The 17,162-nt window shown below is 34.7% G+C and overlaps 2 protein-coding genes across 2 annotated transcripts; both read left to right on the forward strand.

The window, feature by feature from the left end:
• The first annotated feature begins 6,318 nt into the window (after positions 1-6,318).
• Positions 6,319-9,411, forward strand: LOC149174965 (cysteine-rich receptor-like protein kinase 24). Its single transcript, XM_089421017.1, has 4 exons — positions 6,319-7,247; positions 8,550-8,689; positions 8,855-9,065; positions 9,176-9,411. The coding sequence occupies exons 1-4, from the start codon at positions 6,653-6,655 to the stop codon at positions 9,409-9,411; spliced, it is 1,182 nt and encodes a 393-aa protein (XP_089277143.1). The 5' UTR covers positions 6,319-6,652.
• A 256-nt stretch (positions 9,412-9,667) lies between these two features.
• On the forward strand, positions 9,668-10,563 carry LOC149174966 (cysteine-rich receptor-like protein kinase 44). The gene is made up of 2 exons (XM_089422724.1): positions 9,668-10,033; positions 10,174-10,563. The coding sequence occupies exons 1-2, from the start codon at positions 9,851-9,853 to the stop codon at positions 10,462-10,464; spliced, it is 474 nt and encodes a 157-aa protein (XP_089278850.1). The 5' UTR covers positions 9,668-9,850; the 3' UTR covers positions 10,465-10,563.
• The last annotated feature ends 6,599 nt before the right edge of the window (positions 10,564-17,162 follow it).

The raw sequence follows: 17,162 nt of genomic DNA on the forward strand, positions 1-17,162 counted from the left end.
AAATGAGGTTTGGAGAGGAGTGATTCGACAGTTGGTCGGAGGATTTCCAGGAGGGAGGTCGAGACTCAGAGGGAGTCTAGAGAAGAGGAGTAGAGATGGTAGTAAACGGATTGAGGGATCAAGACAGATTGGATGGGGCTTCCAATTTTGTCATCTGGAAGGCCAGGATCTTGGAAATCCTGCATAAACATCACATCAAGGACTATGCCTTGAAAACCATAGTTGTCCTAGTTGACCCGAATGAAAATGAGAAGTATGAGGAGGCCGAAGTGAAATCGAAATGCATGATTGTAGACGGGGTCAAGGATCATGTCATACTGCATATTGTTGAGAAGAACACAGCAAGGGAGATGTGGCAAATGCTAACCACCTTATACCAGGGCTCTTTCGTGAAGCAGAAGATGTTATTAGAGAATCAACTAAGTTCACATCAGATGCAAAAAGGAGAAGAGATAGATTTGTTCCTTCTTAAGTTGCAAGGAATTCGTGACCAACTTACTTTCGTGGGGTCTACATCGAATCCAAATTTTATAGTCAGGACTGCTCTGAATGCAGTCTCTGAAGACTGGGAAACATTTGTCCAAAGAATTTTGGGCATAGCGACCTTCCCTAGTTGAGAGGAGATGCGAGCAACTCTTCGACAGGAAGAGATCGGGAGGTTGACTAAGGCATGAAGTAGTGGTAAGGGAGTTCAAATCAAGAAAGAGGAGGAGGAGGATACAGATCTAGGATCTGCGGGACAGTAGGGGGTTCAGAAGAGGAAGAATAAAGATATCTCCAAGGTCAAGTGCTTCAACAGTGGGTAGCTGGGATATTATGCCTCTCAGTGCCCTAGGAAGAAAGGCAAGAGAGAAGCTTCCGACTCAAAGGTTGTTCCAGCAAAGGCAGAGAAGGATGTCGAGACAGATGATGATTGTGCCATGAGTGCTCATGCACCTTTAGAGAAGAGGTTGGGATACATTGAGTTGTAGTTGAGAGGACTACAGACGAGGGGGAGGATCCTGTAGGTACCTAAACTATTGGATCAAATCCGGCTACGGGAGCCCTTAATGACAGTAGCATGATGACATGTGTTGGGTGGAGCAAGGTGTGATGGAGTGACACAATAGTGTTTGAGTGCAGAAGTCTGTAGCAGCACAGTGGAGGTTGCAATAGTGCGAGAGGGGCAGAAGAAGTTGCAGTAGCACAGTGGCAGCAGAGAGAGCACATGATAGCAGCAGAGGTGGCTTCAACATCACGAGGCTTCTAGACTAATCGAGATGTCAGTATTTGGGGGAAGTCAGTTACTTACTTCTCGGTAACTGAGTTGCAGTGCAACAGTTAGCAGTGGTAGTGCTATGGGCAGCATGTTGAGAGGGAGCTGCAGTATAGATGTAGCAGTGGCAGTGGCAGTGGTAGTGTCATGGGAAGTAGTACAGGAAGCAGCAGTGCAGTGGATGTGGGGTAGCAGGTCTAGCATCAGCACAGGAGGACCGATGCGGAGGATCAATGTGATGCTTCTATGGTGAAACATTACTAGAGCACATTCGTCGCTAACAGGGAGTGTTTATTTTTGGTGGCATCGGATATGCTCTAGCCATGGAATTTGGTGGAGAGGCTAAGACACATGAGATCTCCAAGTCTCAGAAATCCTTTGGACAAATTCCACCCAGATGAAGAGATATTAAAATAATTAATATTTTTAATGGGTTCCTAAGTCTAAACTTAGGAAAATAAAAATATTAATGTGTCTTAATATAAAATGGGTGAGAAATTTCTAAGCAACGAGGATCAAGCGAGATCTAATATTATTCGTTGATTAGGAACTTAATCTCAGCCGTTGAATCGTCAATAGGAAAAGTATAAGAGGAGGCTTGAGGGTCAGTTGGAGATACACCAATAGAAATCAAGAATTTGGTTTTATGGGGTTGGGTTTACTGAGGAGATCAAGTTAGAGATCAATTGCAGCGAGGGGAAGTTAAGCAAGGGATTTCGATCCAAGGCTGAAGACTACATAGAAGAGAGGCAGTAAAGTGTCGGGAGAGACAACGCAGGACAAGGAGGGCTAACGCAGAGGTCGTAGGATCCAGTGCAGAGGATGCAGAGGACTGTAGGGGCTGACATAGAATCTGTAGAGGCTGACGCAGAGGATGTAGAGGGCTTCAGAGGCAATATTAGGAGATTTTGTGGGGCAGATTAGGAGCTGATCAACATATCCTGAGCTGGTAGAGGGTGACACAGTTCCAGAGAGGGTGATGCAGTTCTAGAGCAGTGCTTGGAGTAGCTTTTGTTGACCAGCACAAGGCACAGTTAGAGTCACTATGGGGTTGATCATCTCGTTGCTGATTTTCCAGAATATTTGTCTCTGGATAGAGGTACTACTATCGAGTACATTCTCTATTGGGTGAGCCATTTTTGGCATCCTATTTCTATTCACAAAATCTGCTTAATAATAAAACCCTCATATATGCTACATCAATTTTCCCTCATTGGGTTTTTCCGGGGACAATTGTCCAAAAATAACGATGTCCCTTGTGTTATTGTTTCTGTTTACTTCAGTGCATGAACTGTGTATTTTTGAAGGTTGCATTTGTGTTTACTTCTATATTTATGCAATTAAATAGCTTGTTAATGTAAAGAACAAGTAGGGGATAGTAAAACAGAAATTGCAGTAGGGGTTTCTGATGTGTTAGATTCAGAAATTTTCACACTTAATAGTTTTGAATAAAATTTGCATTGATCATATGATAGTGGACATAATTCATTCATATTCCAATGAATATTGACTTAAGACAAGGAAAGAATCCCTATTCTTAGCATAAAAAATGTCATGTATCACAAGTATTATGAAGGATTTTTAAATGTAATAGGAAAACCAATATATGATAGACCCAAGTGCAACATGGAAATCTTATTGGAAATGTTGAGGAAATGCATATACGATTCCCATTAAATCATGAAATGAGGATAGATGGGAAATTATTTGGATGGAAATGACCACCTCAAATAACTCCTTTGGTAGCATACATAAGTCAGCTATTTGTGTTAACGTTGATTGTTGAAGCCTAGATCATGGAATTACATCGGAAGACTATTAAAACAATATTGGCTACCAAATCCCTAGAACATAGAACTTGTGTATATTGTAGTTGATGCCATAGTTTGGGCATAAATAAAAAATAAAGAAAAATGAGGATACCATTACATTAGGTGGAAATGATTCATGAATGAAATTTTGTTCTTGGAAGAATAATTAATATTTATGTAAAAGCAATTTTTAATGTTTGTTGTATAACATTTGTGGGATTCATATTTATTTTTTTGTCGGTCAAACCCACGGGGATTTGAAATTTGAATCTGATGCTTTTACATATTAATTCATAACAAGGCAATCGCCTATTGAGCTACACCTCATGGCATTTTGTGTATAACCTCGAAGTAAAATTGGTTACAAGTCATGCATGCAAGTTGGGAAATATGACCAATGACCTAGTCGAATTGCATGGTTTGCTGCAAGTTCTTCTTATAGAAAAAGTTGTTCTAGTCACAAAGATTGTTATCCTAGGGGACTCACTTATTATTATTCAACATATTTAGAATGGATCTTGGCAAAAAAAAGAAAGAGTTTTTAAATGAAGTTAAACTTGGGGCCGAAATTCAACAAAGAAATCTTGTATGCCTACTGTGTTGTTGCGTAGAGAGACCAGAAAGATTGTTTGTCTTTGAATACTTACCCAATAAGATCCTTGATCAAATTTGATTCGGTGAGTGGCTTTCATTTTATTATGAAAGTAGATGGAAAATTAAAATAATTATTGTTTGAACAAGGATATTCAGATTATGCCAAATTAATTAATGTCATGCATGGATACATACCCAATCAAATGCAGCTAGCTTGATTGGGGGAAGCATTACAATATAATAATGGGAGTAGCTCGTGGGCTTCTCTCTATTCATCAGGACTCAAGACCGCGCATTATTCATCGGGATGTTAAAACAAGCAATGTGTTGTTGGATGAGGAACCAACCCTAATATAGCATATTTCGGTTTAGCTAGGCTTTTCCCTGATAACCAAACTCACATCAGTATTGCAAGAGTTGTTGGAACTTAGTGAGATTTCAATACAATCATTACTCTCACACATTGTTAATGCAGATGTTTTACTCTATGTTGATTTTATTTCAATAGGATTGACAATATTGTAATTGTATTTTTTTAGAAAAAAAAAAAAAAAACGCTACCTTTTTGCATCTTTTTGTATTAAGAAAAGAGTATTACATTGTCTAGGTTTTTTCTTTTTCATTTACTTATAAAAAAAACTGATTTGATTTGTCTAAGTTATTAACCATTTAGTAAAGGACCGTTAAGTCACTTTTGCTTAAATTACAATTTGACCATCGATGGTTTGGTTACTTTTGCTTTAAATACAATTTGTTAAAATTAATTTACAATATGGATTAACTTATAAAAAAATATATCACTATAATTTTTATATAATTTTTGGAATTTGAAAATTATACTAAATTGAGATATTTTATTTTTTGAATAGTTGTGAAGGTATGATAAATTTTAAGTATATTTTTTATTATATGAATATAAAAGATAAACTTTTATCATTAAATTGATTGGAAATGAAAGTAAAGATTTATATTTTTTTGTTTCTTAAGTTTTGAGTCATGAGATGATTACACATTTAATCTTTCTTTTGAGAAATTATGATTCAAGGGCATTTAAGTCATCAAAATCACTTGAAGATTGCACATGGCTTGGCCACAAGGCTCTTAACATAACTTAACCTATAAAATTTCAAATGAATAATTTTCACATAATAGAATGTCTTAACCATACACCCAATAACTGTCATAGAAATAAAAACTCATATTATTAAAAATAAAAATAAAAGATTAAATAAAATTATAGAGAACATATTCTAATTTTTTTTAATTAAAAATTAAAACTACTATAATGCTATCCCTATGGTTAATATAGTGTTTTGACAAAAAACATAATTTATAATATATGATTTAGTTAATAATTTAGAAAGTGAGATGAAACCTGCCCATGAAGCTTTGGATTGACGGTAAATAAGTGCATTGTTAAGGCACAAGTTACTAGTTCAAATCCCCTGTGAGTACTTACCTACCAAAAAAAATAAAAAATAAGATAAAATCTAAAAATAAGATGCTTTCTATAAATATTAGAAAGAGTGAGTCTAAATACATTGTATAAAGTTGCCCTATGGCTAAGAAATGAGATAAAACCTAAAAATAAGATGCATCCTATAAGTATTAGAAAGAGTGAGTCTAGATGCATTGTATAAACTTGCGCTATGGGTAAGAGTTGACTGGATAAGTCGACAACCTCTCAATTCTTGATTCTGACTCTCAATTCTTGATTCTGACTCCACCATGGAGTAGATACCACAGAAGAACTCTTGTGAAAATCTGGTGGGACTTTTCTCTTGACCTAACTTCATCAAGGGGGCAGACACGGCAACAAAGAACTCTGATCGGACACGGCAACCAAGAAAATCTGGCCTGTGGGTAAGAGCCTCGCAACGACTTTGGCGCATCCAAAAGAGTTGACCGGATAAGTCGACCACCTCTTAATTCTCGATTCTGACTGCACCATGTAGCAGATACCACAGAATAACTCTAAAGAAAATCTGATCGGACTCTTCTCTTGACCCTGTGAAAATCTAATCGGACACGGCAACCAAGAAAGTCTAGATGCACTGTATAAACTTGTGCAAATTATGGAGCTTCCAGTAGCTGCAACGACTTTGGCGCATTCAAAAGAGTTGACTGGATAACTCGAAAACCTCTTAATTCTTGATTCTGACTCCACCATGGAGCACATACCAACTCTAAAGAAAATCTGATCCATTTAAGAGTTAGGAAAAAAATTAATAATTATAGTTATCAATATAATATTTATAATTAATAAAATATTTTAATTCAATTAAATCACATAAAATAAAATAAAAAATTAATTGATCCATAATATTGTAACAGGTTTATTTACAAATTAAAAATCTTCATAATAAAATAAGATGAATCTCTATAGTTAAAATTTTTATTAAACATTATATATATTTAATTTATGTATGAATACTTTTCTTTATCATTAATAATAATAATAAATACAACTTTCCACTTAAAGTAGCTTAATTCACAATGTGAAAAGGTAAAAAGCCTCCCTACCAAATCAACACAAAGAAATACGGTTAAACTAAACATTGACCATTGAACATTGAACATTGACATGATATTATAATTCACATAATATGATAAATATAAGTCTCTGTTTATGCGACATGATATCGTTCATATAGATGAATCACTTTTGGTATGTCTGTGCAGTGCAGCTTCTCCATTGTGCGATGGCATTCAGCATCCATGGAAGAGATTCTGCATGCTCTCTCATTATCGGTATAATTATTGTTGTTGTTAATATTACACTTCATGGACAGATTTGCAACGCAGACACAGGGACGACCACATATAACTGCACTGGCAGCTCCGAATATACGAAAGGGAGTACGTTTGAGAGCAATCTGAATATATAGTGTTTGATAGCCTTGTTCAACGCACGAAGCAAACAGGGTTTAACATCTCTGAGTATGGCCAAAATTCTGACAAAGTATATGCCCTTCTCCAATGCAGAGAAGACATGACAGTCAACCAATGCTACAATTGTTCACAATATGCAACGTCTACCCTTAAACGATATTGTTCGAATGCAACTGGAGGTAGTATCTGGCCTTTTGACTGCTTCTTACGCTATGAAAACTACAATTTCACTGGGAAAATGGACAAACGTTTAGGGGCTGTTTACTTTAAGGACTTCCAGGCGTACGCCTTTGACCCAGATGTTAAACATTTCTTATACACCTTATCAGCTGCAGCAGCACTTGAAACGAAACGATCTGCTTGGGGTACTATAGACTTGTCGCCTACAACACTTTACGGCCTGGTCCAGTGCACTAGAGATATATCCAGTAAAGACTGCAAAACATGTCTGTTAGACGCAATCGATTCCATATACACATCCTCTGTATATGGAGGAGTTCAGTATTGGAGTCAAAGCTGCATATTTCGTTATGAAATATATCCTTTCTTTAATCTAAGTGGTAGAGGGATGAAGGCTTCAAAGAAAACACCCATAATTTTAGGGGTTGTGGGTGGCTTGGTTCTCATGTTAACCCTATACCTATTCGCAACTTGGAGAAGAATGAAGTTTGCCAAATTGAGAAGCGGTAACGAAGGTAATGGTGCCACACGATTCTCTGAGCTCGTAGGTACTGCATGTTATTAAAAGGTAGCACATACCCCTAACCCATCTAAACCTGGGGTTTGGTAGCTTCGCCTTCTCGCGCTTTGTATTTTTTTTCCAGTCGAAAAAAATACATCATCTTTCATACATAAAAGTGATTAAAATGGATGGTTTCTGATATGTTTTTTACTCGAATAAACATTTTTGTCACAGATTTATCATTATATTTAGCTTAATACAAAATTTGATTTACATCTCATATTTTCTAAAATTTATTTATGATTCCACTTGAATATTTATTAGTATAATTTTTCTGATTGTTTTGGTAGTATTTTTGTACTAGTTTCAATAAAAATCACTACAACTTATACAAAATGCATATTATGTAATGCTATGCTACAGGATCCTTATAATATTTTAGTTTATTATTGAACCCTGTTGATATGCATAAAAGTGAATGATACCTGTTTCTGCTGTAATTTCCTTTTTTGACAACATGTCTGCAACCCCATTCTGTTCAAGATACACATAACTGTATGTGATTTAATAAAAGCTCTGCTCCAGAATCCAAAATCCTAATGCCCATCATCCATACAATAAGAATGTATGGATTACGAGAGATTTTTCAGCGAAAATCACATGAGAAACCATTTGTGGACTCGTTTCGAACCAACCAGTGTGGTTGGTTTCGAACCAACCAGTGTGGTTCATCGTCACCACAAGTTGAAGAAACAGATCCAGCTTAGTTGGATCTGTTTCTTCAACTTGTCCTGAGGATGAACCACACTGGTTGGTTCTACAAATAGTTTCTCATGTGATTTTCGCCGAAAAATCTCTGGCAAACTTGTTATGGATCACAGAAGCCTCAGCTCTACAAATGTATGGATTAAATTGAAAAAATCTATGTACCCATTTTATAACAATATTTAAGTCCAAATTAATTTTTAAAGTATCAATACCCAACCATTTTACATATAATAATGTCCTCCATAATACAATAACTTCCGCCAACTGTTCATGCCCCTTCCTCCTTCCCACCAAAAATGGTAAAACGTGCTAGTGTCCTCTGGCACTTTATATTGGATTACACAGGGCGTTAGATGTGTATGTGCGAGTGGCTTGATTGAAGATTTGAGTTATCTGAGGTTTTAGATGTGTGTGTGCAAGTGTCTTGATTGAAGATTTGAGTTATTTGAGGTTTTAATAGTTGAATTGCAGACAGGGTTTTTAGATAAGACAAATATACTATGTTCAATATACTTTTATATTTATATTTTATATTTTCATAATACAGATGACGATGAAGGTGAAGAAGTCGTACTCCTCAATAATAATAGACGCATAATATTTACTCTGGGAACATTACTCGCTTCCACTAAAAACTTTGATAATCAGAACAAGCTTGGAGAAGGAGGATTCGGCCCTGTGTACAAGGTAAGCTGGGTTAAGTAAGCTTCCATTAATGATACTTAATATTTTAAAATAGAGTGATATTCAGGCTCTTCTCTTCGCACAATTGACTGTAGATTAGCAGTTTGAAAACAATATATTGGGGATTTACAATTAAGCTTAATAATTTACAAAACTTTTATACTGTAGGGAACTACACCAGATGGAAAAGAAATAGCCGTGAAAAAACTATCCTTGACATCTATGCAAGGAAGAAAAGAGTTTTTAAATGAAGTTAAAGTTGGAACCGAAATTCAACATCGAAATCTTGTATGCCTACTGGGCTGCTGCGTAGAGCGATCAGAAAGATTGCTTGTCTATGAATACTTACCCAATAAGAGCCTTGATCAAATCTTATTCGGTAAGTGGCTTCCATGTTATTATGGAAGTAGACAGAAAATTAAAATTATCACTGTTTCAACCAGGATATTCAGATTATGTCAAATTAATTAATGTCATGCACGGATACAGACCCAAACAAACGCAACCAGCTTGATTGGGGGAAGCGTTACAATATAATAATGGGAGTAGCTGGTGGGCTTCTCTATCTTCATCAGGACTCGAGACCGCGCATTATCCATCGGGATGTTAAAGCAAGCAATGTGTTGTTGGACGAGGAACTGAACCCTAAGATAGCAGATTTCGGCTTAGCAAGACTTTTTCCTGATGGCCAAACTCACATCAGCACAGGAGTTGTGGGAACGTAGTGAGATTTCAATACAATTATTACTCTGTTAATGCAGATATTTTACTCTGCTGATATTACTTCAATAGGATTGACAATATTGTAATTGTATTTATACTTTTTTTTTGGTTCGAAGATGGGGTTTTGCATTCTTGGTTAAGCCTTTTTATGATTTGGGGATTTACAATCCTGGTTGCAAATATGCTTCCTTTTGAAATAATTTATCATCTCCCATTTCTATATTTTTGCCTTGATTTATGATATTCAAGAAAAGGTGCAGTTTTGCATTCTTGATTCAAGAAAAGGTGGGGTTTTGCATTCTTGATTAAGCTTTTTAATGATGTGGGGATGGATTGACAATCTTGGTTGCAACTATGCTTTCTTTTCAAATAACTTTTTTTTCAGAGAGATTCTTTTCAAATAACTTATCATTTCCTATTTCTAAATTTTTGCATTAATTTATGATATTTGACATTGTACTCTGTATATGCAGCGGTTATATGCCACCAGAGTATGCTATGTTGGGGCAAGTATCTGTAAAAACTGATGTTTATAGTTTTGGCGTTCTTGTCCTCGAAATTATCACAGGAAGAAAGAACGCTGATTACAATTTGCCACCTGAAATGCAGATTCTTTTGGGATGGGTAAGATACAATTTCCCTTTTATTCCCATGCTATTCAGTTCATGTGCAAACCTATCAGGGATACCCATGACGATATTGAGGATGTGTTGTCCACTGTGTATATATCTGATCAGAATGACGAAGCCTCTGTGATTATGCAGGTATGGAAGTCCTATGAAGCTGGAAACATTGTGGGGATAATTGATGGAGCAATTAGTGAAACCTGCGATGAAAATCAAGCGGTGAGATGCATTCAGGTTGGTCTTTTGTGTATACAAGCCGAATCGTCACTTCGTCCACCAATGTCGACAGTTACTTCGATGCTGTCACTTGATTCCATTAAGGACATCCCAGATCCCACAAAGCCTGCATTTGTGAATTCTCATGTTTCCCCAAATACCGAGTCTGCTTCTAACGCCACTGATTCCATTACTGAATTGGTGCCCAGGTAATGGTAAATATGCAGTGATTTAAGAGATAGATTTCAGTAATGTTGTGACCGTATATTCAACCATGGCAGAGATAGCACTACCTTATTATATTAGGTTCAATTATGGAATATAATGATGAATTTATTTTTAAATGGACGATAGGGAATATGAGTAATTTGATGGATTTAATTTTGGGAAAATTGATGGGTTGCCCATTTCTGTGGTGTGGTGTGGTGTAGTTATTGAGGTTCAGAATTAGGATATTCTGTCTTTATTTTGTGTGGTCTACGTTTCCAGATTAGTTTAAACAAAATGAAAATTATTTTATTATATAATTGTTTTATTATTTTGCTTTTTATAATAACTTTTCAGTTAGTTACATTTGAAAAGGGAAAAAGAAAAGGGAATATTTGTTTAATGCTATATGTTACATATATTTTATATTTCATTATCTTTTATGAAAGTCTAAAAAATCAAAATTTTAAATTATAAAATATTTTTAATGAGAATTATTTTATCATATAATTGTTTTATTATTTTTTTAAATATTTTTTATAGTAATGTTTTAGTTAGTTACATATAGAAAAGGGAAGGGAAAAAGGAAGTATTGAAAAAAAATAAAAAAAAATATTTAATGATATATGTTATAGATATATTATCTTTTATTATTTTTTATGATAGTGAAAAAAATTAAGATTTTAATGTTTGTTTATTTTTTTATTTTTTTATATGGAAATTTTGTTAATTTAGATTTGAAAATCATTTTAAAATTTTAAATGTTTATATATTTTTGTGTATAATTGTTAATTTAAAAAAATAAAATTATATATATATATATATATATATATATATATATATATTAATTTGTGTTTTCAGTTGTTATTTTTCTTGGTTTTTTATCAAACACTTTCTTGTCTTTTTCTTCTCATTTTACATAGTCTTGTTGTTGTGTTTTATTTGGTGTTTGGTCTTCTTGTTTTTGCTCAATAATTTCATATTTTTGGTAAGTGCAATAATTAATGTTCACAAATATTCCATGACACTCAACAGGTTGAAGTGGGAAATTGCAAATTTATTTAACGTCTTCTAAATTCATTTAATGTCCCACTACATTCTCATTGAGCATGGGAAAGCTTGCCAGTTTTCACTTACAAGATATCTAAAAATGTTAAGTAGCAACCAAGGCCTCTCCGTATTTCTAAATTTGGTTAACATTTTACCAAGTGACCCTTGTGGTTATGTTTCTTCCACCTTAAATGTTCACCTTTGTCTTCTTTATTCTCAATTTGGTTGTCCTGTTACGAAGTGATCCTTGTAGTTTTGCTTCCTTCACCTTGTCTTCCTCTAGTGTAAGGATGAAAATTCACAAACATTCCATGTCACTCATATCATGGAAGTAGGAAACAACAAATTCATTCAAGGTGGAAGTAGGAAACACCAAATTCATTCAAGGTCTCTTCACTTCTCATAATAATGTGATAATAGCACTTGAGACAAATGAGCCTAGTGCTTGATAATGTGATGATAGGTGTTTTGTTGCGCATGAAAAAATAGCATGCACTTCAACGCCCATTGAAGTCAAGCCTTTCGATCTAATATGAGACTGGGATTGGATAATGTGAAAATAACATGAGCCAAATGAGCATAAGATTTGATAACGTGATGCTAACGTTTGTGATATTCATGTAAAGCCTAATATCAAAGTTTACAACGTCCTTTAATCTCCATTAGAGTGAAGTATTTCGACATAATGGGATGTCATTTTCAAATGAAGTGACCAACATGTATCCTTTTGATTGTAGATTTGAGTTAATTGAGGCTCAATTGCCAAGTTTATTAGTTGAATCACATACTAGGTCTTTCGAGGTTCAGTGGCCAAGTTTAACAATTCAATATACTTTTATATTATATTTAATTTATTTTCAATATTTTATATTTTCATCATTGATCTATAAACTATCCTGGATATCTCATTGGACAATTCATCACAATAAATCTTCTAAAATATATTAGAAAAATGAAAATCTAAACTATGAGGATTTATTTCTCCTTAGATTCTTGGATCTGTTAATTATTGTTTTTTGCGTATGTATGTAAATGATAATTATGCAGAAAATGGAGAACAATGAAATAAAAGTCATGAACCACAAATTAACACAAGATATAACCTCAAAAACCGTTTTAGGAGGAAGCCCAACTAGAAGGTGAGGTTTCTCTGCTCTTTTTCTTTACATGGAAAATAGATGCAAGTACAAAGAGAGGGACTTGTGGTGCATGGAATGCTACAATGCAGAAACCATATCTATTTTCTCTCTCCTCTCTCTACTCAACTCTTGTCTACTCTACTCATCTATGGAAAAAAATGCACTCCCACAAAACGGAACCCCTTTTCCTCCTAGTGGCTCGATTATAACACAACTTGATAGCCTACTAGTGGTTAAGTTTCAATCCTTCAACTCTTAACTATAGTTACAATATGGAGTCTTCTAAAGTATTATTCATCATGATGAGATGGTTAGCCCCTTTTCCATGAATAATAAGGGATGAAATGTCATCCTCTCAAATTATGGTGGTCTAAACAGGAAGGTCATCTTCCAATTGACATAATTTTTGTATACATACTCCAATTGAGATGATTCTTATGTCACTGGAAAGGTATATGTGTGTAAGGTTCCATGCTAAAGTAGTAAAGTTTTATTGGCCCCATCAAACTGCTTCTTCAAGGTTTCTACACCCCAATTCGCCAAACTAGGTCCCACTAAGAAAAATGGTCATTTGTGCAAGAGGGAAGAACATATCGCTGATAGAGTAATACTAGGGGGGATTCACAGGGGATTAAGCTTATCCGGGTAATAGCAGGGGGAGAGAATTAGAATTACAAGGAGGATGAAGTGAGGAATCTTGCTATAAAAACTGAAGCAAAGAAGGGAATAGAGAAGCCAGAACCAAAATTCCATATTGGAAAGACTAGAGATACCATGAAAAGAAGCCAATCCTAGAATGAATTGCAGGGATTTTGAATTAAAAGCCAAACCTAAGTGGCAACACACCTTGGTGTAGGGAGGAGAGTGACTTACATGATGATTGAGAGCCAAGATCCTAGAGGTTTGATGGCAAGCGTGAATCTCATAGATTGCAATGTGTTTGTTGCGTGGAGGTTGTGGCTCTGTACTGCTAGTCCACTAACACTGTATCCATGTTTTAAAGGGTTCAATAACTGATCGTAAATTTCCTTGAGCGGAATGATGGATACATACTACAAAATTGAAAAAAATGGTTATTCTAGGTGGCAAGGTGTGTGAATTGAACATTTTTTTAAGATATACATGAAATAAGTAAAAAAATGCACTCGCTGGACATCTCATTACTATACAATACATCTAATTATAATACTCAATGATGTCTTAGTATTAGGGTATTAGGAATCCATTGGATATATTGAGTGGTTAGAGCCAACTAACTTGTGGTATATAGATAATGAAGGTCAAACTAATTTTCCCACAAGTAAACTATATTTATTACATCGAAAAGAGAATGAGGACACTATAAAAGAACTAAATGAAGGAATTGATCATGCATAAGAGTGTGGAAGACACCATCAATAATGAGGGTTACCTAATTGTCATAGAGTAATGGAATAATAAGGTAGAGTATTGAAAAAGTGTTCTTAATGTTGATTTTTCATAACATCGGATGTGCACTAGCCATGAAATTTGGTGGAGAGTCTAAGGCACATGAGATCTCCAAGACCCAGAAATCGTTTAGACAAATTCCACTCGGATGAAGAGATATTAAAATAATTAATATTTTTAATGGGTTATTAAAATAATTAATATTTTTAATGTGTATTAATATAAAATGGGTGAGAAAGTTCTAAGTGACAAGGATCAAACCAGATCTAATATTAGCCCTTGATTAGGGACATAATCTCAGTCATTGAATCGTCAACAGGAAAAGCATAAGAGGAGGCTTGAGGGTCAGTTGGAGATACACCAAGATAGATTAAGAATTGGATTTTCTGGGGTTGGGTTTGCTGAGGAAATCGAGTTAGAGATCAGTTGCAGTGAGGGGCAATTCAGCAAGGGATTTTGATCCAAGGCTGAATAATACATAGCAAAGAGGGAGAAAAGTGTCGGGAGAGACAACACGGTCCAAGGAGGGCAGATGTCGAGGTCGTAGGAGCCAACGAAGAGGACGTAGAGGGCCATAGGGGCTGACGTAGAAGTCATGGAGGCTAATGCAGAGGACATGGAGGGCTTCATAGGCAGAGCTAGGAGATTCTGTGGGGAAAACTGGGAGTTGATCAACAGATCTTGAGCCGGGAGAGGGTGGCACAGTTCCAGAGAGGGTGACGAGTTCCAAAGCAATGCTTGGAGTAGCTTTCACTGTCGAGCACAAGGAATAGTCAGAATCACTGTGGGGTTGATCATTCGATTGCTAATTTTACAAAATATCTGTCTCGGGATAGAGGTAATACTTCCGAGGACATTCTTTGTTGGGTGAGCCATTTTTGGTACCCTAGTTGTATTCACCATAGAAAATTTTAGGGGCGAATGTTCGCCCTTTGGCGAAATTAAGGGGTTTTAAATTTTTAGTGGGCGAATATTTTGTATCATAGTACATTTTTACAAATCACCTCAAATAGGCCACCTTATTTTAAGGGAGAGGGTAAAAAAGGTAAATTTAGCCCTTGAAATTAGGAGTTACAACCTTCCATTCGCCCATTTTCAAGAATAGATTTTATTTAAGTGAATCTTATGGTCCAAAGGCCCAAATACCATATTTATAAAAGAGGTATGGTAAATTAATAAAAATATAAATAAATGAGAGGTATGGTAAATAAATAAAACATTTTTTATATTTACTCCATAAGTCACCTTATATACATGCAAGGGTGTAAACAAATAAAAATATAAGTAAAGTGGAGGTATGGTAAATATATAAAACGTCTTTTTATACTTACTCAAAAGGTATGGTAAATAAATAAAAATATAAATAAACTAGACGCATGGTAAATAAATAAAACCTGTTTTTATATTTAGTCCATAACCCTTGTTCTATTTATGGAGGCTCAAGAAAGTGGTTTTATTTAAGTGAATCTTATGGGCCAAATACCATATTTGTAAAAGAGGTATGGTAAATTAATAAAAATATAAATAAACGAGAGGTATGGTAAACAAATAAAACATTTTTTTATATTTACTCCATAAGTCACCTTATATTTACGAACACTCAAAAAATGCATTATATTTAGGTGAAACCTATGGGCAAAATACTATGGGACAAATACCATGAACTAGATTGTTATTAATACCATGCAAAAAAACATTATTAACCCTAATATTAGTATTAATCAAAATAAAAATGGCACATGGTAATGACCCATGGTATTCACCAAAATGACACATGGTATTGACCCATGGTATTCACCTGGAATGTAGCCTATTTAAATGGGGGAATTGAACTAGCATAGATCCATCTTTACTGTAGATCTACTAACCCCCGAGAGGTATCAAATATTATGATATGCAAACTAGCATAGAGTGAAAAAATATTTGATCCGATCAAGAGTAAAAATGGATGTTGTAATTTAATGTATGTTAAACATTTTATCTGGGTTAAAATAAAAAATAAAATAAAAATCAACTATTAATTTTATTAATTTTTATAAATTACTAATAGTAATTTTTAAGCTCCAGGTTTATGATAACCCATGGTAATACCATGGTATTCATGTGAGCATAGACTATTTAAAGGGGGAATTCTATCATCTTAGATCCATCTTAATTCTGGGTCTACCAAGTGCTCAGAGGGATAAATAGATTCCATCCCCCTAAGAGTTGGTAAATTTGGAGTTAAGATGGATATAGGTTGGTTTTTATGATAATGAAGATATTAAATAGACTTAGGAAATTATATTGTAAAAACATGTTAAGGTGAATGGTTAAAGCCTAGACATTGGACAAGTATATTTGTATACTTCTGTTTTAAACTGAAACAAATCCAGGGCTAAAATGAATGGATTGATTGCACTAGTCATCCTTTTATAACTTTCCAACATATGCTGGGGTAAACAGATTGTAATTTGGGTGATTTTTTAGAAGTGATGAATTTGAATTTTTCTTGGTTTTACGGGTGAATTTTATCCTACACCCACTAGGTTATCGATATGTAATTCAGTAATTTTGATTTCAAAAGATATTTTAAAGAAATGCAATGATTTCATTTGTGTATTCAATAAACGCAAGATTTTATAATTGAGTAAAATATTTGCCATGCCTGGTGAGAGATTCGCCAAAAAATTATATATACATATCATATTATTGATAAAATTGCCTTCCATTTTTCCTATATACCATGGAGATTCGCCCATTTATTATATTTGTAAATTTAGGGGGGTTCTTAAAATTTTCCTTGGTATTCACGAAATCTTCTTAATAATAAAACCCTATATATGCTACACCAGTTTTCCCGCATTGGGTTTTTCCAGGGAAAATTGTCCAGAAATAATGGTGTCCCTTGTCTTATTGTTTCTGCTTACTTCAGTGCATGATCTGTGTATCTGTGAAGGTTGCATATGTGTTTACTTCGATATTTATGTGATTAAATAGCTTGTTAATGTAAAGAACAAGTAGGATATAGTAAACCAAAAATTGCAGTAGGGGTTTTTGATGTGTTAGATTTAGAAATTTTCACATGGTATCAGAGGGATTGCAGAT

Source organism: Pinus tabuliformis, chromosome 4_1 (genome assembly GCF_031772625.1).
Source record: "Pinus tabuliformis cultivar Carrire ecotype Pingquan chromosome 4_1, CPIR1, whole genome shotgun sequence".
NCBI classification, from domain to species: Eukaryota; Viridiplantae; Streptophyta; class Pinopsida; order Pinales; family Pinaceae; genus Pinus; species Pinus tabuliformis.